Source organism: Mixophyes fleayi, chromosome 6 (genome assembly GCF_038048845.1).
Source record: "Mixophyes fleayi isolate aMixFle1 chromosome 6, aMixFle1.hap1, whole genome shotgun sequence".
In the NCBI taxonomy this organism is placed as follows: domain Eukaryota; kingdom Metazoa; phylum Chordata; class Amphibia; order Anura; family Limnodynastidae; genus Mixophyes; species Mixophyes fleayi.
In genome coordinates this window covers 102,356,124-102,372,513 of record NC_134407.1, presented here as the reverse complement: position 1 = coordinate 102,372,513, position 16,390 = coordinate 102,356,124, and the positions used below count along the sequence as shown (strand labels likewise).

The 16,390-nt window shown below is 40.3% G+C and overlaps 2 protein-coding genes across 8 annotated transcripts in view; one reads left to right on the top strand and one right to left on the bottom strand.

Annotated features, from left to right (window-relative positions):
- Positions 1-5: 5 nt before the first annotated feature.
- Positions 6-9,206, top strand: TMEM254 (transmembrane protein 254). 2 transcript variants are annotated; one of them, XM_075217135.1, is made up of 4 exons: positions 10-165; positions 1,281-1,384; positions 2,529-2,588; positions 8,533-9,206. In XM_075217135.1, the coding sequence occupies exons 1-4, from the start codon at positions 79-81 to the stop codon at positions 8,657-8,659; spliced, it is 378 nt and encodes a 125-aa protein (XP_075073236.1). In that variant the 5' UTR covers positions 10-78; the 3' UTR covers positions 8,660-9,206. The 2 variants fall into 2 exon arrangements, with proteins under 2 accessions (XP_075073237.1, XP_075073236.1); XM_075217136.1 differs by lacking the exon at positions 2,529-2,588 and having other exon boundaries at positions 6-165.
- A 3,435-nt stretch (positions 9,207-12,641) lies between these two features.
- LOC142161469 (L-threonine ammonia-lyase-like) overlaps positions 12,642-16,390 on the bottom strand; it is a 103,960-nt gene continuing 100,211 nt past the window's right edge. For 5 of the 6 annotated variants that reach the window (XM_075217128.1, XM_075217130.1, XM_075217129.1 and 2 more), the window contains one exon: positions 12,642-12,970. In XM_075217128.1, the coding sequence (XP_075073229.1) occupies positions 12,872-12,970 (99 nt within the window). In that variant the 3' untranslated portion in view covers positions 12,642-12,871. The remainder of the gene's footprint in view (positions 12,971-16,390) is intronic. The other variant, XM_075217134.1, reaches the window with a different exon arrangement.

The window sequence follows — 16,390 nt, the reverse complement described above, 5'->3', positions numbered from 1 at the left end:
GGTAAGTGACGGGCTCTAGATCACGTGACGGCAGAGTGTAATCGGCTAGTGTGTGTTCGTTGGGTTCTCCTTCTCATAATGGCATCGGTTGGTAGTGCCAACTACTTCCACAGAACCAGCCTCTTCTGGATGGCAATCATCACCGTCTCCATGGGCTTCTTCACAGTAAGTAGGTAGTTAGTCCAGGGAGGCGGAGGCATCATATTATTTATTAACATATTCTGGAGACTGGATGCAGTTTTGTTGTTGGTACAGAATAGCAGTTAATGCTAACACTGCTTAGAGTTCCGTAGACTAACATTAGCATTGGAAGAATTATTGTCTGTAACATGTAACCGGAACGTGCACTCATATATCCATTTCATCCGTTTGTGGGATTAACTAAAACTGCTTCTGAACCTGTCAGTTATGTCCCAAAGTATAGGTCCCCATTATCCCCATTTTACAAACCTACTATTTTATAATTTTATTATTTTCATATTTAATAATGTTTTGAACAAATACGCAATTTGTTAAGTTATATTCTAGTAAAATAATCAACTGAATCTGTGAACAGAAGTAAAGTCATTTGTTTAATTTTTCACAGCCAGGAATCCCAAAAGCTGATTCTGTGATACTGTGACTAGCTTTAGGCTAGGTAAACACTACAAAAACTTTATCACTAACGATTTTTTAAACAACTGAACTTTCCAATCCATCTACAGATTCATGTGTACACAATATACACGATTTACCTTCAGATTTGTGACCTTTATCTGGTCCAACAGCAGTGTAGTCGGTCATTCCTGTCACACTGATTTACACACAAAATAAACTTTGACTTTTTCAACATGTCATTATAAATTTCGTTAGCTTCTGTGACTCTGAAATAAAATATTCAGTCTCAGAACAAACAGACAAATGAATCCACCTACAGCACTCTCTACATTTAACAACGCAGATGCATTGACAAGTTCTTACTCTACCAACCAATGAAATGAAACGACAATCTGGACTTTGGAACAACTATTGTTCATCGTGTAAGTATACACACTAATGCAATATCTGACGAACGGTCGTTTATTGGGTGATTGGCCAGATAATTGGCTGATAAATCTATAATGTGTACCCAGCCTTAGTCTGGGTCTTGGCCTGACAAAGGTTTTATTACATCTGCTGTTGTAGAATGCAATATATGCTACTCATTTTTGTAAAAAGGCACAAACCCTTGTGACTCCCCATCAGGGCAAACACCTGTTTATTTCCTTTCTGATTCATATAGGTTATTTTTCATTTTTTAGTGGACAGTTTTCTGGCCTACACAAGTTCCTTATGAGCATCTGGGACCCCTGGGTTCAATTGCTCAATACATGGTAAAGAATCACTACAGTGCTTTATATTACGGGTAAGTTACAGATCTTGCTTTTATTTATAGTTTCATGGATAGCAGATGATTCAGTATAAATAACTAAAATATAAAATAAAATAGTTAAAAAGATTAGACTCTAATGGTCATTTCTATATAAAAATGTTCTGTTAGATCCATGTTCTGTAATATATTGATCTCACGGCTGTTCTCCTCTCTGTGCTCATATGGTTACTGTGGGAGACAGATTAAACAGTAGTACTCCCACCCTCCAACCCCCAAAGATTTTTTTTTCTTCTAAATTTATAGAAATGATCATTGGGACTAATGTTTAGAAAATTATGTTTTTCTCCTCGAAGTGGACGTTAAGCACACAGTGACCAATGTCTGGATTCTAAGGAAAGCTTAACCATTGTGGCCACTTAATTACCATAGGTCAGGGACAGATCTAGACTTTTTTTTAGGGGGGAGGCAATTTTGCATAGCCACGCCCCTCCGTCACGCTGATTGTTTAACCCGCCCCCTCTCTGATGATCGGACATCTAAGCAGCAATTTTAAGGTATGAAGATTGCTGCGGGGGGGTTGCCCCGATAGTTCCCCTCTGGATCCGCCAGTGCCGTAGGCGTCGTGCTGGAATACTATCCTGTTTTAATGCAACACCGTAATGTAAACAGTTGTTTAAGGCAGGTTAGATATATATTTTCTAGCAATGCAATCATAATTGTCATTTTAGATTTGAATTACACATTATTTTATAATAAAATGTTGTGAATTGGATCGAAACAGGATAACATGATCCTCCAAACATGAATAATGTTGTGTTTTCACAAGTGAACCTATTTTTGACAAGATAAGCAGACATGATTTTAACAGTAAAGATGTGTTACATAACATATGTTCATAGAATTGATCTTTGCCCTCTTCTAACAAAATCAGATAGGAACAAAGAAATGAGAGATCAGTATGTGCTGCCATTTTCACTCAGCTGAAGGACAATCCTGTGTGTTTTGTACAGTCCACACTTGATCCAGAGGGATAGTACTCTACACAGAGTTCACTTTGGGTGTAATCTTTAGTTGGTATAAAATAAAATTGCACACCCACAATAGATAATGACTCACAAAAATATTAAGACTGATAAAAAACATACATTAATTTATACTAAATGGTTTATTGTTTCAGATTCTGGTTAGCATGGGCAGTGCATGTTGCTGAGGCTTTATACAGTTTACAACTCTGCAGGTCAGTACTTACACTTACAAATCATGTTTTAGGAAGGATGACTATCAACCTTGTAAGGTACATAAAAGACATTTTTGCTTTTCCAGCACCTTTAGACAATATTGATATCATTACTGTCAATTGGTGTGGGCCACTGATACTACTGCTGTATAATGACTAAAGTCAATGGACTGGAAGGATACTTATACAAACTAACCCCCACCCTCCTTAACACCCCTCACTTTAAATGCAGGACTTCCTAATCTGGTACACTCAATCTCTGCACCAGTGGTTCCCAAACTTTTGCAGTTCACGGCACCCTTCGAGTCTCCATAATGTTTTCAAGGCACCCCTCCAAAATAATTATCGAGTAGTCCCGTTTTATAAGTCAAAAAACGTAATAAGTATTTAGGTCAGGACAGAGAGAAAATAATACACATAAATCCAAGGGAAAAGAATATTTTTATATATATTTTTTTCAATTATATGTCTGTCAAAGAATAATTTACAGCTAACTCACACTGTGCCCCCACTGCATCTCCACATACACTGTGCCCCCTCTGCATCTCCACATACACTGTGCCCCCTCTGCATCTCCACATACACTGTGCCCCCTCTGCATCTCCACATACTCTGTGCCCCCTCTGCATCTCCACATACTCTGTGCCCCCTCTGCATCTCCACATACTCTGTGCCCCCTCTGCATCTCCACATACTCTGTGCCCCCTCTGCATCCACACACTCTGTGCCCCTCTGCATCCACACACTCTGTGCCCCTCTGCAGCCACACACTCTGTGCCCCTCTGCAGCCACACACTCTGTGCCCCTCTGCATCCACACACTCTGTGCCCCTCTGCATCCACACACTCTGTGCAACTCTGCATCCACACACTCTGTGCCCCTCTGCATCTCCACATACTCTGTGCCCCCTCTGCATCCACACACTCTGTGCCCCTCTGCATCCACACACTCTGTGCCCCTCTGCAGCCACACACTCTGTGCCCCTCTGCAGCCACACACTCTGTGCCCCTCTGCATCCACACACTCTGTGCCCCTCTGCATCCACACACTCTGTGCCCCTCTGCATCCACACACTCTGTGCCCCTCTGCATCCACACACTCTGTGCCCCTCTGCATCCACACACTCTGTGCAACTCTGCATCCACACACTCTGCCCCCTCTGCATCCAGACACTCTGCTCCCTCTCAACCTGCCCTCTCTGACGCTGCCCCTCTGTCCTCTCTCACGCTGTCCCCTCTGCCCCGTCTCACGCTGTCCCCCTCCTCTGCCACGCTGTCCCCCTCCTCTGCCACGCTGTCCCCCTCTGCCACGATGTCCCCCTCCTCTGCCCTCTGCCACGCTGTCACCCTCCTCTGCCCTCTGTCACGCTGTCCCCCTCCTCTGCCCTCTGTCACATTGTCCCCCTCCTCTGCCCTCTGTCACAGGGGTGCCGCGGCCAGCCAGAGAGAAAACAAACAAAACAAAAACTTACCAATCTGCGCTGTGCCAGAACCCAGCATCCGCCTCTCACACAGCTTGTCAATTAAGCCATCCAGAGAAAAACCCAAACAAAACAAAAACTTACCAAGCCTCGGGGCGCCGGGACCCAGCATCCTAGCAGTGGAAATGTTGTTTTGGGGATAAAGGTTATTGTCATGGCAAAGAGGGACTTTGAAATTAATTGCAATTCATCTGATCACTCTTCATGACATTCTTGAATATATGCAAATTTCCATCATAAAAACTGAGGCAGCAGACTTTGTGAAAAATAATATTTGTGTCATTCTCAAAGCTTTTAGCCATGACTGTACTCTACGACTATTTGAGCCACCTGCAGATTTGGATCAAAGTGTTATGAATTAATATCACAGATTCAGATTTTCCTTGGCTCAATCCACCAGACTCTCTGATTGCAGATGAATTGTGCGCCACTGGGTATTTTGCCTCCCAGTCACTTTCAAATTACTGTTGGCAGAGAGAACTTTTATACTCAACCACAACATCTGTTTTACTGCAGTGGTTTTCTAATAGGTGGGTGGTAAGCTATGAACTGAGTATTGCCAATTACTTCAGGTAACTTTTACTGTACTGTAAAAACAGATTTATAGGAACCATTTTAAGTAGAACTGCATATCGGAGGTGCAGTGATCTTTTCACTTGAGAAATGGTAATGTGGCACAGCATGCTGGCAGCTGCATGGCCTGCATATCACATGACCGGCATCATTACAATTTGGTCGTGACGCATGTGGCTTCTGGAGCAGCGTGTTTGAATGACGGCAGCATGTTTGAATTTCTCTGGGCCTCAAAAGATTGCAGATACAGCAACGTTCTCTCGACATGAAAGGGCTGCCCTGATATGTGTTCTCCCTGTCCACCCACCCCTCCGGGTGGCCTTGCATATATAAGTTTTAGTTGCTTATCGGTAAATTAAATGTCTAAAATGTGAGATTAAGGGAATAGATATTTTAATATACACTGCAGACTTCTTTTTAGCAACTACATTAAAGGACACTACAGCCAACCTCATGTGAAGGTCTTTAATATAAGGTGACTTGTATTTTGTTCACAAGCACCTCTCCCCCGCCCAGCGCACACAGTCATTTTCCCAGGAGAAGGTAACACACATCTGGCTTGGGACATGTTCTGTGTTTACATCTGACCTAACTAGAGATGTGTAATGTTTCTATCTTTTTTTTATTGCTTAGACTTCATCTGGCCCTTATCAGCATATTGTTCCTATAACACTGCATATATTTCTCAAAAATGAGAACAGTGTCTGAGACTGATTGCTCAAATTTAACCATATAATTTTCTAACATGTCTACTCACCATCTGATTGCACTAACAGGCTGACACAAGTTCAGCCTCTCTGACCACGAACTTGGGTCAGTTCTGTTTAATTTGACTACTTACACAATTTATGTGTGAACGATTTATAAACAGATCTAAAGATAGGATTGTGTGGGGTCTGCATTATTGTGCAGACGACAGACAATCCAAAGTAAATAAAATATTTATATTTTACTTGTATTATATTTAAACCCAAATGTTTAAATATGATAAAAATCCAAATCAGCATGTTATTTGGCCTTATTGTAATTATCCTTCTTTGGTTCTGTTGTGGTATAACAACTTAGCACCAAGAGTAATGGAGTCTTATTTATTGAACATGAGTGTGACTATGATATACTAAATTGTTCCATTATTAATATGTTCTTCACTACAATATAACTCTTGTTATGACCAGGATGCTAGATCTTTTCAAATACAGATAATGTTAGGTACTAAGATGGTAGCTTGCGTCAAAGCTGTTATCCCACCATGCCTTCTACACAGGCAAATGTTTTATTAATTTACTAATATTAGCAATACTATAGATCTGTCCCAGTACTAACTTTTACAGCTGCATACATTGCAAGTGCAGTGTATACTGCATTGTGTCATTACAACCTAATGTTTTATAGTGAGACATGGATGACAAGGGGAAATGGTCAATCCTCCAATGTTATCCAGAGCACTGATAGCAGTAATAACGGTTAGTGATAGAACCTCTGATAAAGCAAATATTGTAATAAAACGTGTCCTAACTGAAAAGAAGGTAGGAGAATATTCTTTTTGAGTAGAGATAACCTTTAAATAGAAAAACACATTGACAGTCTATTTACAAAGATATAATATATGTTATACTTATATTTCAATATTACAAAAACTTTGATTTGTTGTAACTGGTCTTAGTTCTTTAAAGTCACTTCCACACCTGTCCCCAACCCCAGGGGTTGTGTCTGTGATACTTTTTTCAATCACCATTTGCATGTTGCCTGATTTACTACCCAATTCTACTATGTGACTTAACTTTTCTGTGGCGCATCACACAGAAACAATTTCATTATTAATAAATCCCTTATGAATCTGTCCATCTTTTGATACCAAACATGATGAAATTTTGACAATGTGACATACCTTTTCCAAAGATAAGTGACTTTAGCTGTTCCCGGATACCACTCGTACCTGTCATTCACAACCCTGGCAGGATTTCTGCTCTTCAGTTTGGAGTAGCACCCGGATGCCCAAAATATGAACTATGAAGACATTTTCCTTTGAAGCTCATATTTCTCTATACCTGTATAGGCCTTCAAAATGCTGCCTTGGGCTGCAAGAATGTCCAGCTGTGACCGGCCTCACAAAGTCTATTCAGGAGTCCAAAAACTAACTTTTGTCAGGATATATCTCACAGCAAGAGCCCTTTGAAGCTGCCATAGGTGACACTCCTATCTTCTCACACTAGACTGTGCAAATACACATACAACAGACTTTCTGTCTTTACATTTTACACTTTAGTAGGTGAACTTATCGATGGATTCATTTGATATAACATATTTACACTGCAGTTATGATTTTCCCTTATAAATAACTAAGTTCTCTATGTTCAAGACAATCATGTTCTATTTTTAAGATTGGGACATCCCATTTAAGTAGTAAACAGTCTGAAAACTAACATAAGCAAAATAGTCATGCATATTTTACTATATTTAAATAGGACACATTTATTTTTGACGTCTGTTCTGTCTAAATGTTAACAATTGTGTGTTAGTCGATTATATGCACTAGATGGCACTGTGTTCCTTAAACAGATGTTTTGAATACATTGGTTAAACACAATAGGCCCTCACATGTACAGTTTCAAGTATGAAAACTTTCTCAATGTTTTCTTTTGCATGTTGAAACAATTATCCATGTTTGTTGTGAACTCCATAGCAACCCAAAGTATTTCATGGAGCAAGGGATCTTAATTTGTAAGGCTTCCAGCCTTGAATCTTCGTTAAACTATATATAATGTATGTTAATTCTTTACTTAACAAATCTTAAACAGTACACATATTGGTCTGCGGTCTTCAGAAGTTGCTACGGAATGTGATGTATGTTATGCATAATTTATTCTTTCTGCTGCGTTGCATTGCATTTCAAGTCTGAATAGCATGCCAATTGCATCAACCTAATATATATGTGTAGGGATGTTGGACCTCATTTAATGTTAGCAGCAGAGAAAAAATAAGAAGCAAATTTGCACCTTGGCGAAACCATGTTGCACTTCAAGGGGGGACACAGGACTAAAATATGCAGACAGAGTTATATTTGGGAGGGGGTGTGTCCTTGCTCAACTCTAAATTGCACTGTAAGAGTACATTTGAACCAAGTTACTCTATTCCGTTTAGAAGACAGAGAGCTCATCCCAGGTGGATAGAATTATTGACTACTGCTGTCTTAGGGATTACTTGTCCATACAAAAAAATGACTGGTATTGGACTAGTTGGCAAAAAACATGTGTATCATATGAACAGACCATTATTTTGCTTGGAGGTATCAAACCTAGACACAGACTGCACTTTCCTTTTGCAAAATCCCTTCAACGTATCTCCTGGTAAATTGTTTGAAAAATGTTAGCACCAGTTTAATTCAGTAGGACCATATAATGGTCCTACTGAATGATTCATTACGGCAACCAAAGAGGAACAAGGAGTACATATGCTCCTGGTCAAACCATGTTACAATGCAAGTGGTGCAAATTAATTTATTATTTTGCACGTAAGGAAATTACTGGCTGCTTTGTCATGTAGCACAGAAATACTTGATAGCTTTTTTTTCACACTGAAATTTAAAGTTGATCTAGGACATGCTCTACCCAACTATAAATCTGTTCCCACATTTTACATTTATCTCCCCCTCCAATGCAACATGGTTTTGCCAAGGCGCAAATTTACTCCCCCTTTTTTTTTTTTGCTTTGCTTGCTTTAATGAATCAGGGCCTGAAAGGTCTATAAGACTAACTTAACATATATGAGTTGACTATTTGTGATCTATGAACGTGTAGCTTTGAAATTCCACGGCAATGCTAATGCCTTTGAATTATACTGATTGTGAAATGATTAAATCTCTTGTAGTAATCATTTACACTTTTTTTCCAGTACTAAAGGAATTATGGACGTTGGAGTCAGAATCCAGTGGGTTATACAAACCTTTCTTTTCGGAATAGCCTCTCTCTCTCTCCTGATTGCATACAATCCAGCAAAGAAACTAAGAAAGAACAAATGAACTGACAGCCTCAGCTCAAGTTTTCCTGGATTATAAATTGTTAATACTAATGATCTAACATTTTCTAGGACCTGTTTGTATAAAATCCAGAGAGGCGTCCATGTTTAGAGATGTTTATTGTGATTTTTATTTCAAAGCCTCTCAGCAACTGATTATTCTAATAATTCTGTTAAATAAATCTAGCCCTAAAAACCATAAAATTTGTAGCAGAAAATCTCTGGGAAACTGAAATTTAACCATCCTGTACAACTGTGATGCTACCCCGGGACCATCAGTTTATTGAATGAGCCAAACTAGTCACCATACTTTTAAGTCATGTGTAAAACAACAATTCAGAGGATATAGGCAGATTCTGGTTTGTGATTCAATAAACAAAGGTTTTTGTATTTTTTTTCTTTTTTGCAATTTGCACATTGTGTCAAGTAAGAAAAGTACATTTTATCTACTTATGTTCTCCTTCACCTAATAAGTACAGAAAAGTTTAAACAGCTAAGCCTTTAAATGTATGGCCAATAAATTATGAAATAAAACATGTTTACTTTAGGAATTCTGTGTTTATAATAGTCCCTTGTTTCTTTCTAAAACCCATGTGGCGTAATACTGTCATCAAAAGAATAGTTGTTACTAGATAATATATATGGGCATGAAAAATAATGTCTATTCTTCACATGCAAATAACACTATGTTAGAATATATTGTAAAAGGATAGCAGGGGGAATCCATACACAAATTGTATCCCATCCTGTGCATCAATGGGCAAATCTGGATCTGAATCTTGGATCAATCTGTATAATGCATGACTTGGTACTATATAATGTGGGAATGAGGCTGTTATGCTTGGTATGAAACTGTGTTGCATGGTGGGCTGTTGTGTGTGTGTGTGATTGTGGTTAGCATGATGTTGGGCATAGAACTGTATATAGTATGCATTAAGACTGCATGTGCTGTACATTTGGCTTTATTAGGTGGTGCGCATGAGTCTGTGCTATACGCTGGGCAACTGGTCTGATGTGTACAGTATTTATGTTTAACAGTAGAAGGACAAGGCCTACATTTTGATGCCCCACCCACACATAGCATCATTTAGCCTCCAAAACTGCAACGCTTTACCCCATATGTATATACTTTCTAGCGGTCTGTTTTCTTGCACTAATTTGAACGAAAGTCTTGTCTGATGTTTCTCAAACTCCTAAAGAGAAATTAAAAAATGTTGCCTCCGTGAATCCATAATCAACTAGATATTTACCAAATGAAGAAAATTCAGCATTATGTTTACTCTTTGCAGAATAAAAATTCACTCTCAAAATGCAAGGCATAAGATATTCACATAGAATGCCAGGGGTAACGGCTAAGTATCCTGCAGACCCAAAAGCATATCAAAATATTTTAGAATGTCAGGTTTACAACAACAACCCTAAATACATATAGAACAGAACGGCTAAGACATGAATTGTTTTTTGAATGGCCAAGTCTAGATCGTAACCCAGTAACAATTTAAATTTAAGTCTCTTTCACTACAGGAGGTGCAAACAGTTACTGAATTTACAGGTACACATAATTTCTCTAGCAAAGACATTAACTGTTGGATCAAAGTGTTTTAATAAAAAAATGGAAATAAATGGAATAAATTGTTTTTATCATTTGGACTTAGAAAAAGCTATTATATCTTAAATTACTACAGGAACATAAATAAGTTTAAAAGGTTTATAAAGTTCCTCCAACAAAAGGTATGGAACTGCTTCATCTTAACATTTGACCTTAGTCAATGGTAGACCAAATGGTGCTTACAAATCTTAAATGATTGGACTTGATGGGGTTTTGTGCGCTGTCAGATCTGACTCTGCAACAGGCGCAAAGATGTGTGGCCAATTATCCCCACACCCATTGTGGTAAGATCTACCACGTGGGTGGTGGTGTGTCAGAAAGTCAGAACAGAACGTCCTTGTTCTGGCCTGTCCCTGTGATCGCATCTGTGCTACCGATTCAGTTTGGACGGTTGCCTGTCATAACACCAAAATAACCATCATTTGGTAAAAATGTTACCTATATTATTTAGGGGATGTTTGTAAAACTTTTTACATTATAATTGTCTAAATGGGATTTGGAATCAATTTATTAAACTATTATTTTTTTTTTTTAGACCGAAGACATTTGCTAACCCTATGACCCAAGCTAGCCAGTTAAGTATCTTTAAATATAAAATATTTGGGCACTAAAATAAATGTTATAAATAATAGAGGATAAACAAATACATCTGGAATGAGCTGCAGCTAGAAAATGGGAAAGCGACAACTCATAAAAATAATTACTAAAAACCAAAAATCCCAGCGTAAACACATAACCAGATAAAATATGTATAGAATGAGAGATTTCAATCCGTACAAAAAGTTACCAAATGATTTTTGGTAAATCTCTCTCCCCTGCGTCTCTCTGTCTGTCCACCCCTCCCCTTAGATTGTACGCTCCTCTGAGCAGGGCCATCTCTCCTCCTGTTTCCACCACTTCTAACTCTGCTCTCCAGCTACTTAGCCCTCCTCCTCGAGGGTCCTCCACCCCACGTCCACTCTCCCTCCTCCCCCCTGGGGGTCTCCCTGTCTTCCGCGCCCTCCTTCTTGGGCCCCGTCATTTTCGGATCCTCCCTCCCCCTTCCCCGCCCTCTCTAGCTGTGCATTGAGCGTACTGAGTTGCTGTGTTTACTGTACTGTGCTGTCTCCCATTGTATTGTGATTTTGTTTGTCTCTGTACGGCGCTGCGGATGCCTTGTAGCGCCTTATAAATAAATATTAATAATAATAATAATAATTTAATATGGATCACATGATGTTACAATTTAAAAACAAACATTAAAATAAATACAAAATAAAGTAAATATACAATCAAACAATACACATTGTGCATGAATAAGCAAGAATCCAGACCTCCAGATGGTAAATGGCTCACAAGAATTTAATTAGGGAGATAAAAAATATCCCATATAACTTAATTTGAAAAGGTTTGCTGGGAGCAGACGAAACGTGTCAGAAGCTGACCATCTATTTAATTTACATATGTGGATCCTAAAAGACTCCTGGCTACATTTGATTGCCTATATAGGAACCGATTGCTGAGGAACTTTGAGGACAGTTTTCTGTCCGGAAAGTTGGTGCGCACCTATACTCACGTGAGTCCATTACTTGTTGCAACCCGGAGAGCCGCTCTCGGCAAGTGCAGGCGGAGTTCGTGAGAGGTATCATATATTTCTTTTTATCTCGCTGTAGTCGGCCAAATATTAGCGGCTATTATCTCTGGTGATCCGATATATTATGAGGACAACAAACAGTTGGAACATTCCTGGTATGTCAATTTATATGGGATATTTTTTATCTCCCTAATTGAATTCTTGTGAGCCATTCACCATCTGGAGGTCTGGATTCTTATTTTGTATTTATTTTAATATGTTTGTTTTTAAATTGTAACATCATGTGATCCATATTAAATAATTTAGTAACTTTTTGCACTGATTGGAATCTCTTATTCTATACATATTTTCTCTGGTTATGTGTTTTTCGCTGGGATTTTTGGTTCTTTCAGGTAAGTATCCTGTACAATTTCATTGTTTTACTAGTTGGACTTCTATGATTGGTCATCATCTATGAATTGTTCATACCCACTTTTAGAGGCTATAACAGTAAAGTATGTAGGCAGAGATAATGCGTTACAGCAATAAGCAAAATTCATTCTACTCATTGAACACTTACTGTGCATTTCTTCTCTTTAATAATATGACCTATTTATGGTTATATTGTGTATCTATGTTACCTAGCCAGCATAAATCAGACTGTATTGCTCACTGGGGCTATCACAAAAAATGACCAAGCCAATACCTCTCATCCCCCTAGTATAATAAAATTATGTATGGCTTAAACATGTACATCAAGAACACACAGATTTAAAAAGATAAACCACAGACAAAAAAAATCAACACACTATATAACTTTCAAGCTAATTCTTAGACCTATTTTGTTTATATCTATAACAACTAGAGAAAACAAATGTAATCTGAGTGTACAGTTGTTATGATCAGGTAATAAATCTGATAGCAGGAGTACCCAATGGTTTATTACGCCTTCATAACCTGCTTTTGAGACCAGAAAGGAAACAACAAATGCTGACAAAAAGTCTCTACATTTATCAGCCAGAAAAGGTGTTATTTTGGGATGACCAGTCCTCTTCTCATTGCTCTATCCATTTGAGGGTTGAATACCTCTCTGAAAGGGCCGTCCTTAACTGCAAAGAGTGGGTCTTATCCCTGGTCTCCACCAAACACGTTACCTGTATGAATGGAAAACAAAGTCAGCACAGGTACCAGAGAGACTGCACTTCCAATGTATCTAAATAAAGAGAAGAAACATAAAGATATGAATAAATTAATCATTGTATAAAACTAAAATTAATTTTGAAATTGTGTAAAGTGTAAATTTCTTTATTTTAAAATCTGTTTATTGTACAGAAATAATACAATTACAATAACACCATATTTCTCATTCATCCACTCTGGGAGACACTGCTACAATGGGGTTGTTTGATGGTGCAGGAGTTGGTACTTAAACAGTTAACTAAACTTGCTGCGGACTCCTCCCCTCTGCAACCCCTACCAGCATCAGTGTAGTGTAAGTGCCCAAGGAGTTGGGCTGTCTGGTGCTGTGTCCAGTACTTGTTGCTAGATTAGTGTAGTTTTTATTTTTATTTTAACTGTTGGTTATTTTATCAGAAAGTGAGGAGATATAAGTGCTGCTGGCAGCACTTATATCTATAGTGGGACGCGATAGCATTCAGTATCGTGGACTTCAAGAATAGTCTGAAGATTCCTCGGGTGCACATCCCTTTATGCTATGACAGCTGCAGGATTGCAGGCTGTCACAGTTTCCTCCCGTCAGGTCCGCGCTGCAACGGGCATAGAGTGCCGAGCCCTGTCAGGTGAGAGGCCATTAAGGGAGATACCAAGTCCCCCGCTGAGGCGAAGGGGGGGCTGGACCTCCGTAGCCAGCAGGATAGGTCAGAAGGTAGTTCTGATCAGAGTAGTGACAAGCAATACTCTGATATTGGATGGAGACCTGGAGGGAGATTTCTGTTGACTGTGTGGGGAGGAGACTGTTGTGAGAAGCTCCCCCAACACTTGGTACCTTCCGTAGCAGGAAGGATTCGCGTAAGTACTCAGCAGTGCACAGGGTATCCTGACAGAGACTGGGGATAATCCGTTAAAGTTCTATGTTTGGCTGTGGCTGACTCTCTCCCTCTTTGACCATCCTTCAGCCAAGTCCCCTGAGGGGGTTTATGATTGTATAACTTTCCTTATATTTTTATATAGGAAATTGTTATTCTCAGTTTAAACTCTTAGGGGTAAATGTATGAACCTTCGGATTCTTCATCTCCGGCGAGTTCAGCGTCTTCAGCACTTAAATTTAAAGCGACGCTGCCTTGTAAAGGGAAACTTCCCTTTACAAGGCAGCGCCGCTTTAAATTTAAGCGCTGAAGACGCTGAACTCGCCGGAGATGAAGAATCCGGAGGTTCATACATTTACCCCTTAGAGTTTTAACATAGATTTCTCTAAGTGAGTAGTCAGACATCTTGGGACACATAAAACAGAGGTTGTTACTGTATGTAGGCATTAGCCTGGGACAAGCAAGTAATACATTTTCTTTCACTCTGTGTGGTGACTGTTTATGTAAAAAAAAGAAGAAAAATTGTGTCATTATGTCTGATAAAGGTAAAAGCAATAAAGTAAACTTTTATGCTTGCTCTAAATGTGCTGCCAAACTTCCTGCGGATTAGCAGGACCAGGGGGCTGTGTGCGCTCAGTGTGAGTCGGTGGAGCGCAGGCACAGGAAGTCGCTGCAATGATAGTGGAGGAGCCAGCATGGGTTTCCTCACTGGCACAGTCTGTATCTATGTTAGCTTGGCTTATTAACAGACAGACTGAGACCGCGACCATGGCTGTAGGGGCCCCTACAGGGTCTGTCCCATCTACGTCGGCAAATAATGTGACGGCTGTTTCACAGGTTACTGAAGGCGACATGTCTCAGACTACTTTTATTACCCCTCGACTCGCCTAGATAGAGCCAGCTTGGTCATCTTCCCTAGAAAAGAGATAGGACTGCTTGAATAGGTCGTTAGACTCTCCAAGTGTGGTAACACCTAGGAACAAGAGACAAAAGTTCTCTCACACATTTATTTCTCTGTCAGGTTCAGAGGGGTCTTCTGAAGAATAGGGGAAAGTAATTGAGGATTCAGGATTCTACCCTGTTGGGTGATTGGGACAAGTCAGTAAGGAACCAGGGTATTCAGGATCTGGTCATGGCAGTACGTCTGACCATGGATCTGGTAGAACTAGAGGAGCCGGGTCCTTCGAACCAGGGTCTGTTCACTCGTAAGAGACCTAAGGTGGTATGTTTTCCTTCCTCGGTGGAGCTCACAGAGATAGCTGAGGCAGCTTGGAAACAGCCGGATAAAAAAAAATTAGTTCTGCGTAGATTTGCAAATCTATAGCCCTAAAAGGAACGGAAAGCAACGCATTGGGTGCAGGTTCCCAGAGTAGACGCGGAAGTAGCTCGGTTGGCTCACCATATCACCTTACAGTTCGGCTGTCCTTCGGGACTCTACGGACAGGAAAATAGAGAGTTGTCTTAAGTCTATATTTTCTACTGCAAGCTCATCCTTCAGTCCTGTCCTCATCTTCGGCATGGGTTGCTAGAGCCATGGAATCCTGGGCTGATCTCCTGTTAGCCATGCATTTAAAGGAAGCGTCAGGTTATTTGTATGAGGCAGCACAATGCAGCATCAATTTCTTCGGCGGTTTAAGCTGTTTCTGCTAGGAGAATTCTCTGGCTTAGGGCCTGGAACGCGGATGTGGAATCAAAAAGGCCTTTGGAAGCCCTACCTTATTCGGGTTTGGTCCATTTTGGACCTGAGTTGGATACTATGATCAGTTAGGCCAGGGGTAGGCAACCTGCGGCTCTCCAGGTGTTGTGAAACTACAAGTCCCAGCATGCTTTGCCAGCAGATAACCTGCAGACAGGTGGCAAGGCATGCTGGGATTTGTAGTTTCACAACATCTGGAGAGCCACAGGTTGCCTAACCCTGAGTTAGGCTATGGGGGGAAAGAGTAATTCTCTGTCTTGAAGTGCCCCTAGAGGGCGAGCGCCTAGGTTCAGTTCTTTCCGGCAGTCCTTTCAAAGTAACCCGGTTCACAGGGGTCAGTCTGCCAGTAGAGGTAGGATCCAGGGTTCCCGGGGACAAGCTGTCAGGGGCAGGGGGCCTCACTCCAAGAGGCACCCAGTACACAAAAATTAGGTTAGGACAAACCATCTGCATGACGGGGTCCCCCCTCTCCTCGCGCCAGTGGGGGTAGGGGGTCGCCTACATTTGATATACCACCTCTGATGAAATCACCCGCAGGTGATGAAACGCGTCAGGTAGAGAGAGAGAGCATGCTGAGCCTCTACTGACTCCACGCAAGTGTATCATTGCTTTTACGTTTATTCATACAACTATTATTCACACTGCCGAGACAACTTGGTCTTTGAACTTGGCTCACGAATCCCCATGGTCCTGATAGACGAATACCAACGCTCTGACTGGAGCTACAGGCACTTCGAGTCCTGTTCGTTTACAGACCATACGGAACACGCTGTGGAATAAGATAATTGTATCTCTCAGACCATCTCATGGGAGGACTTCTTGAATTAAGGTCT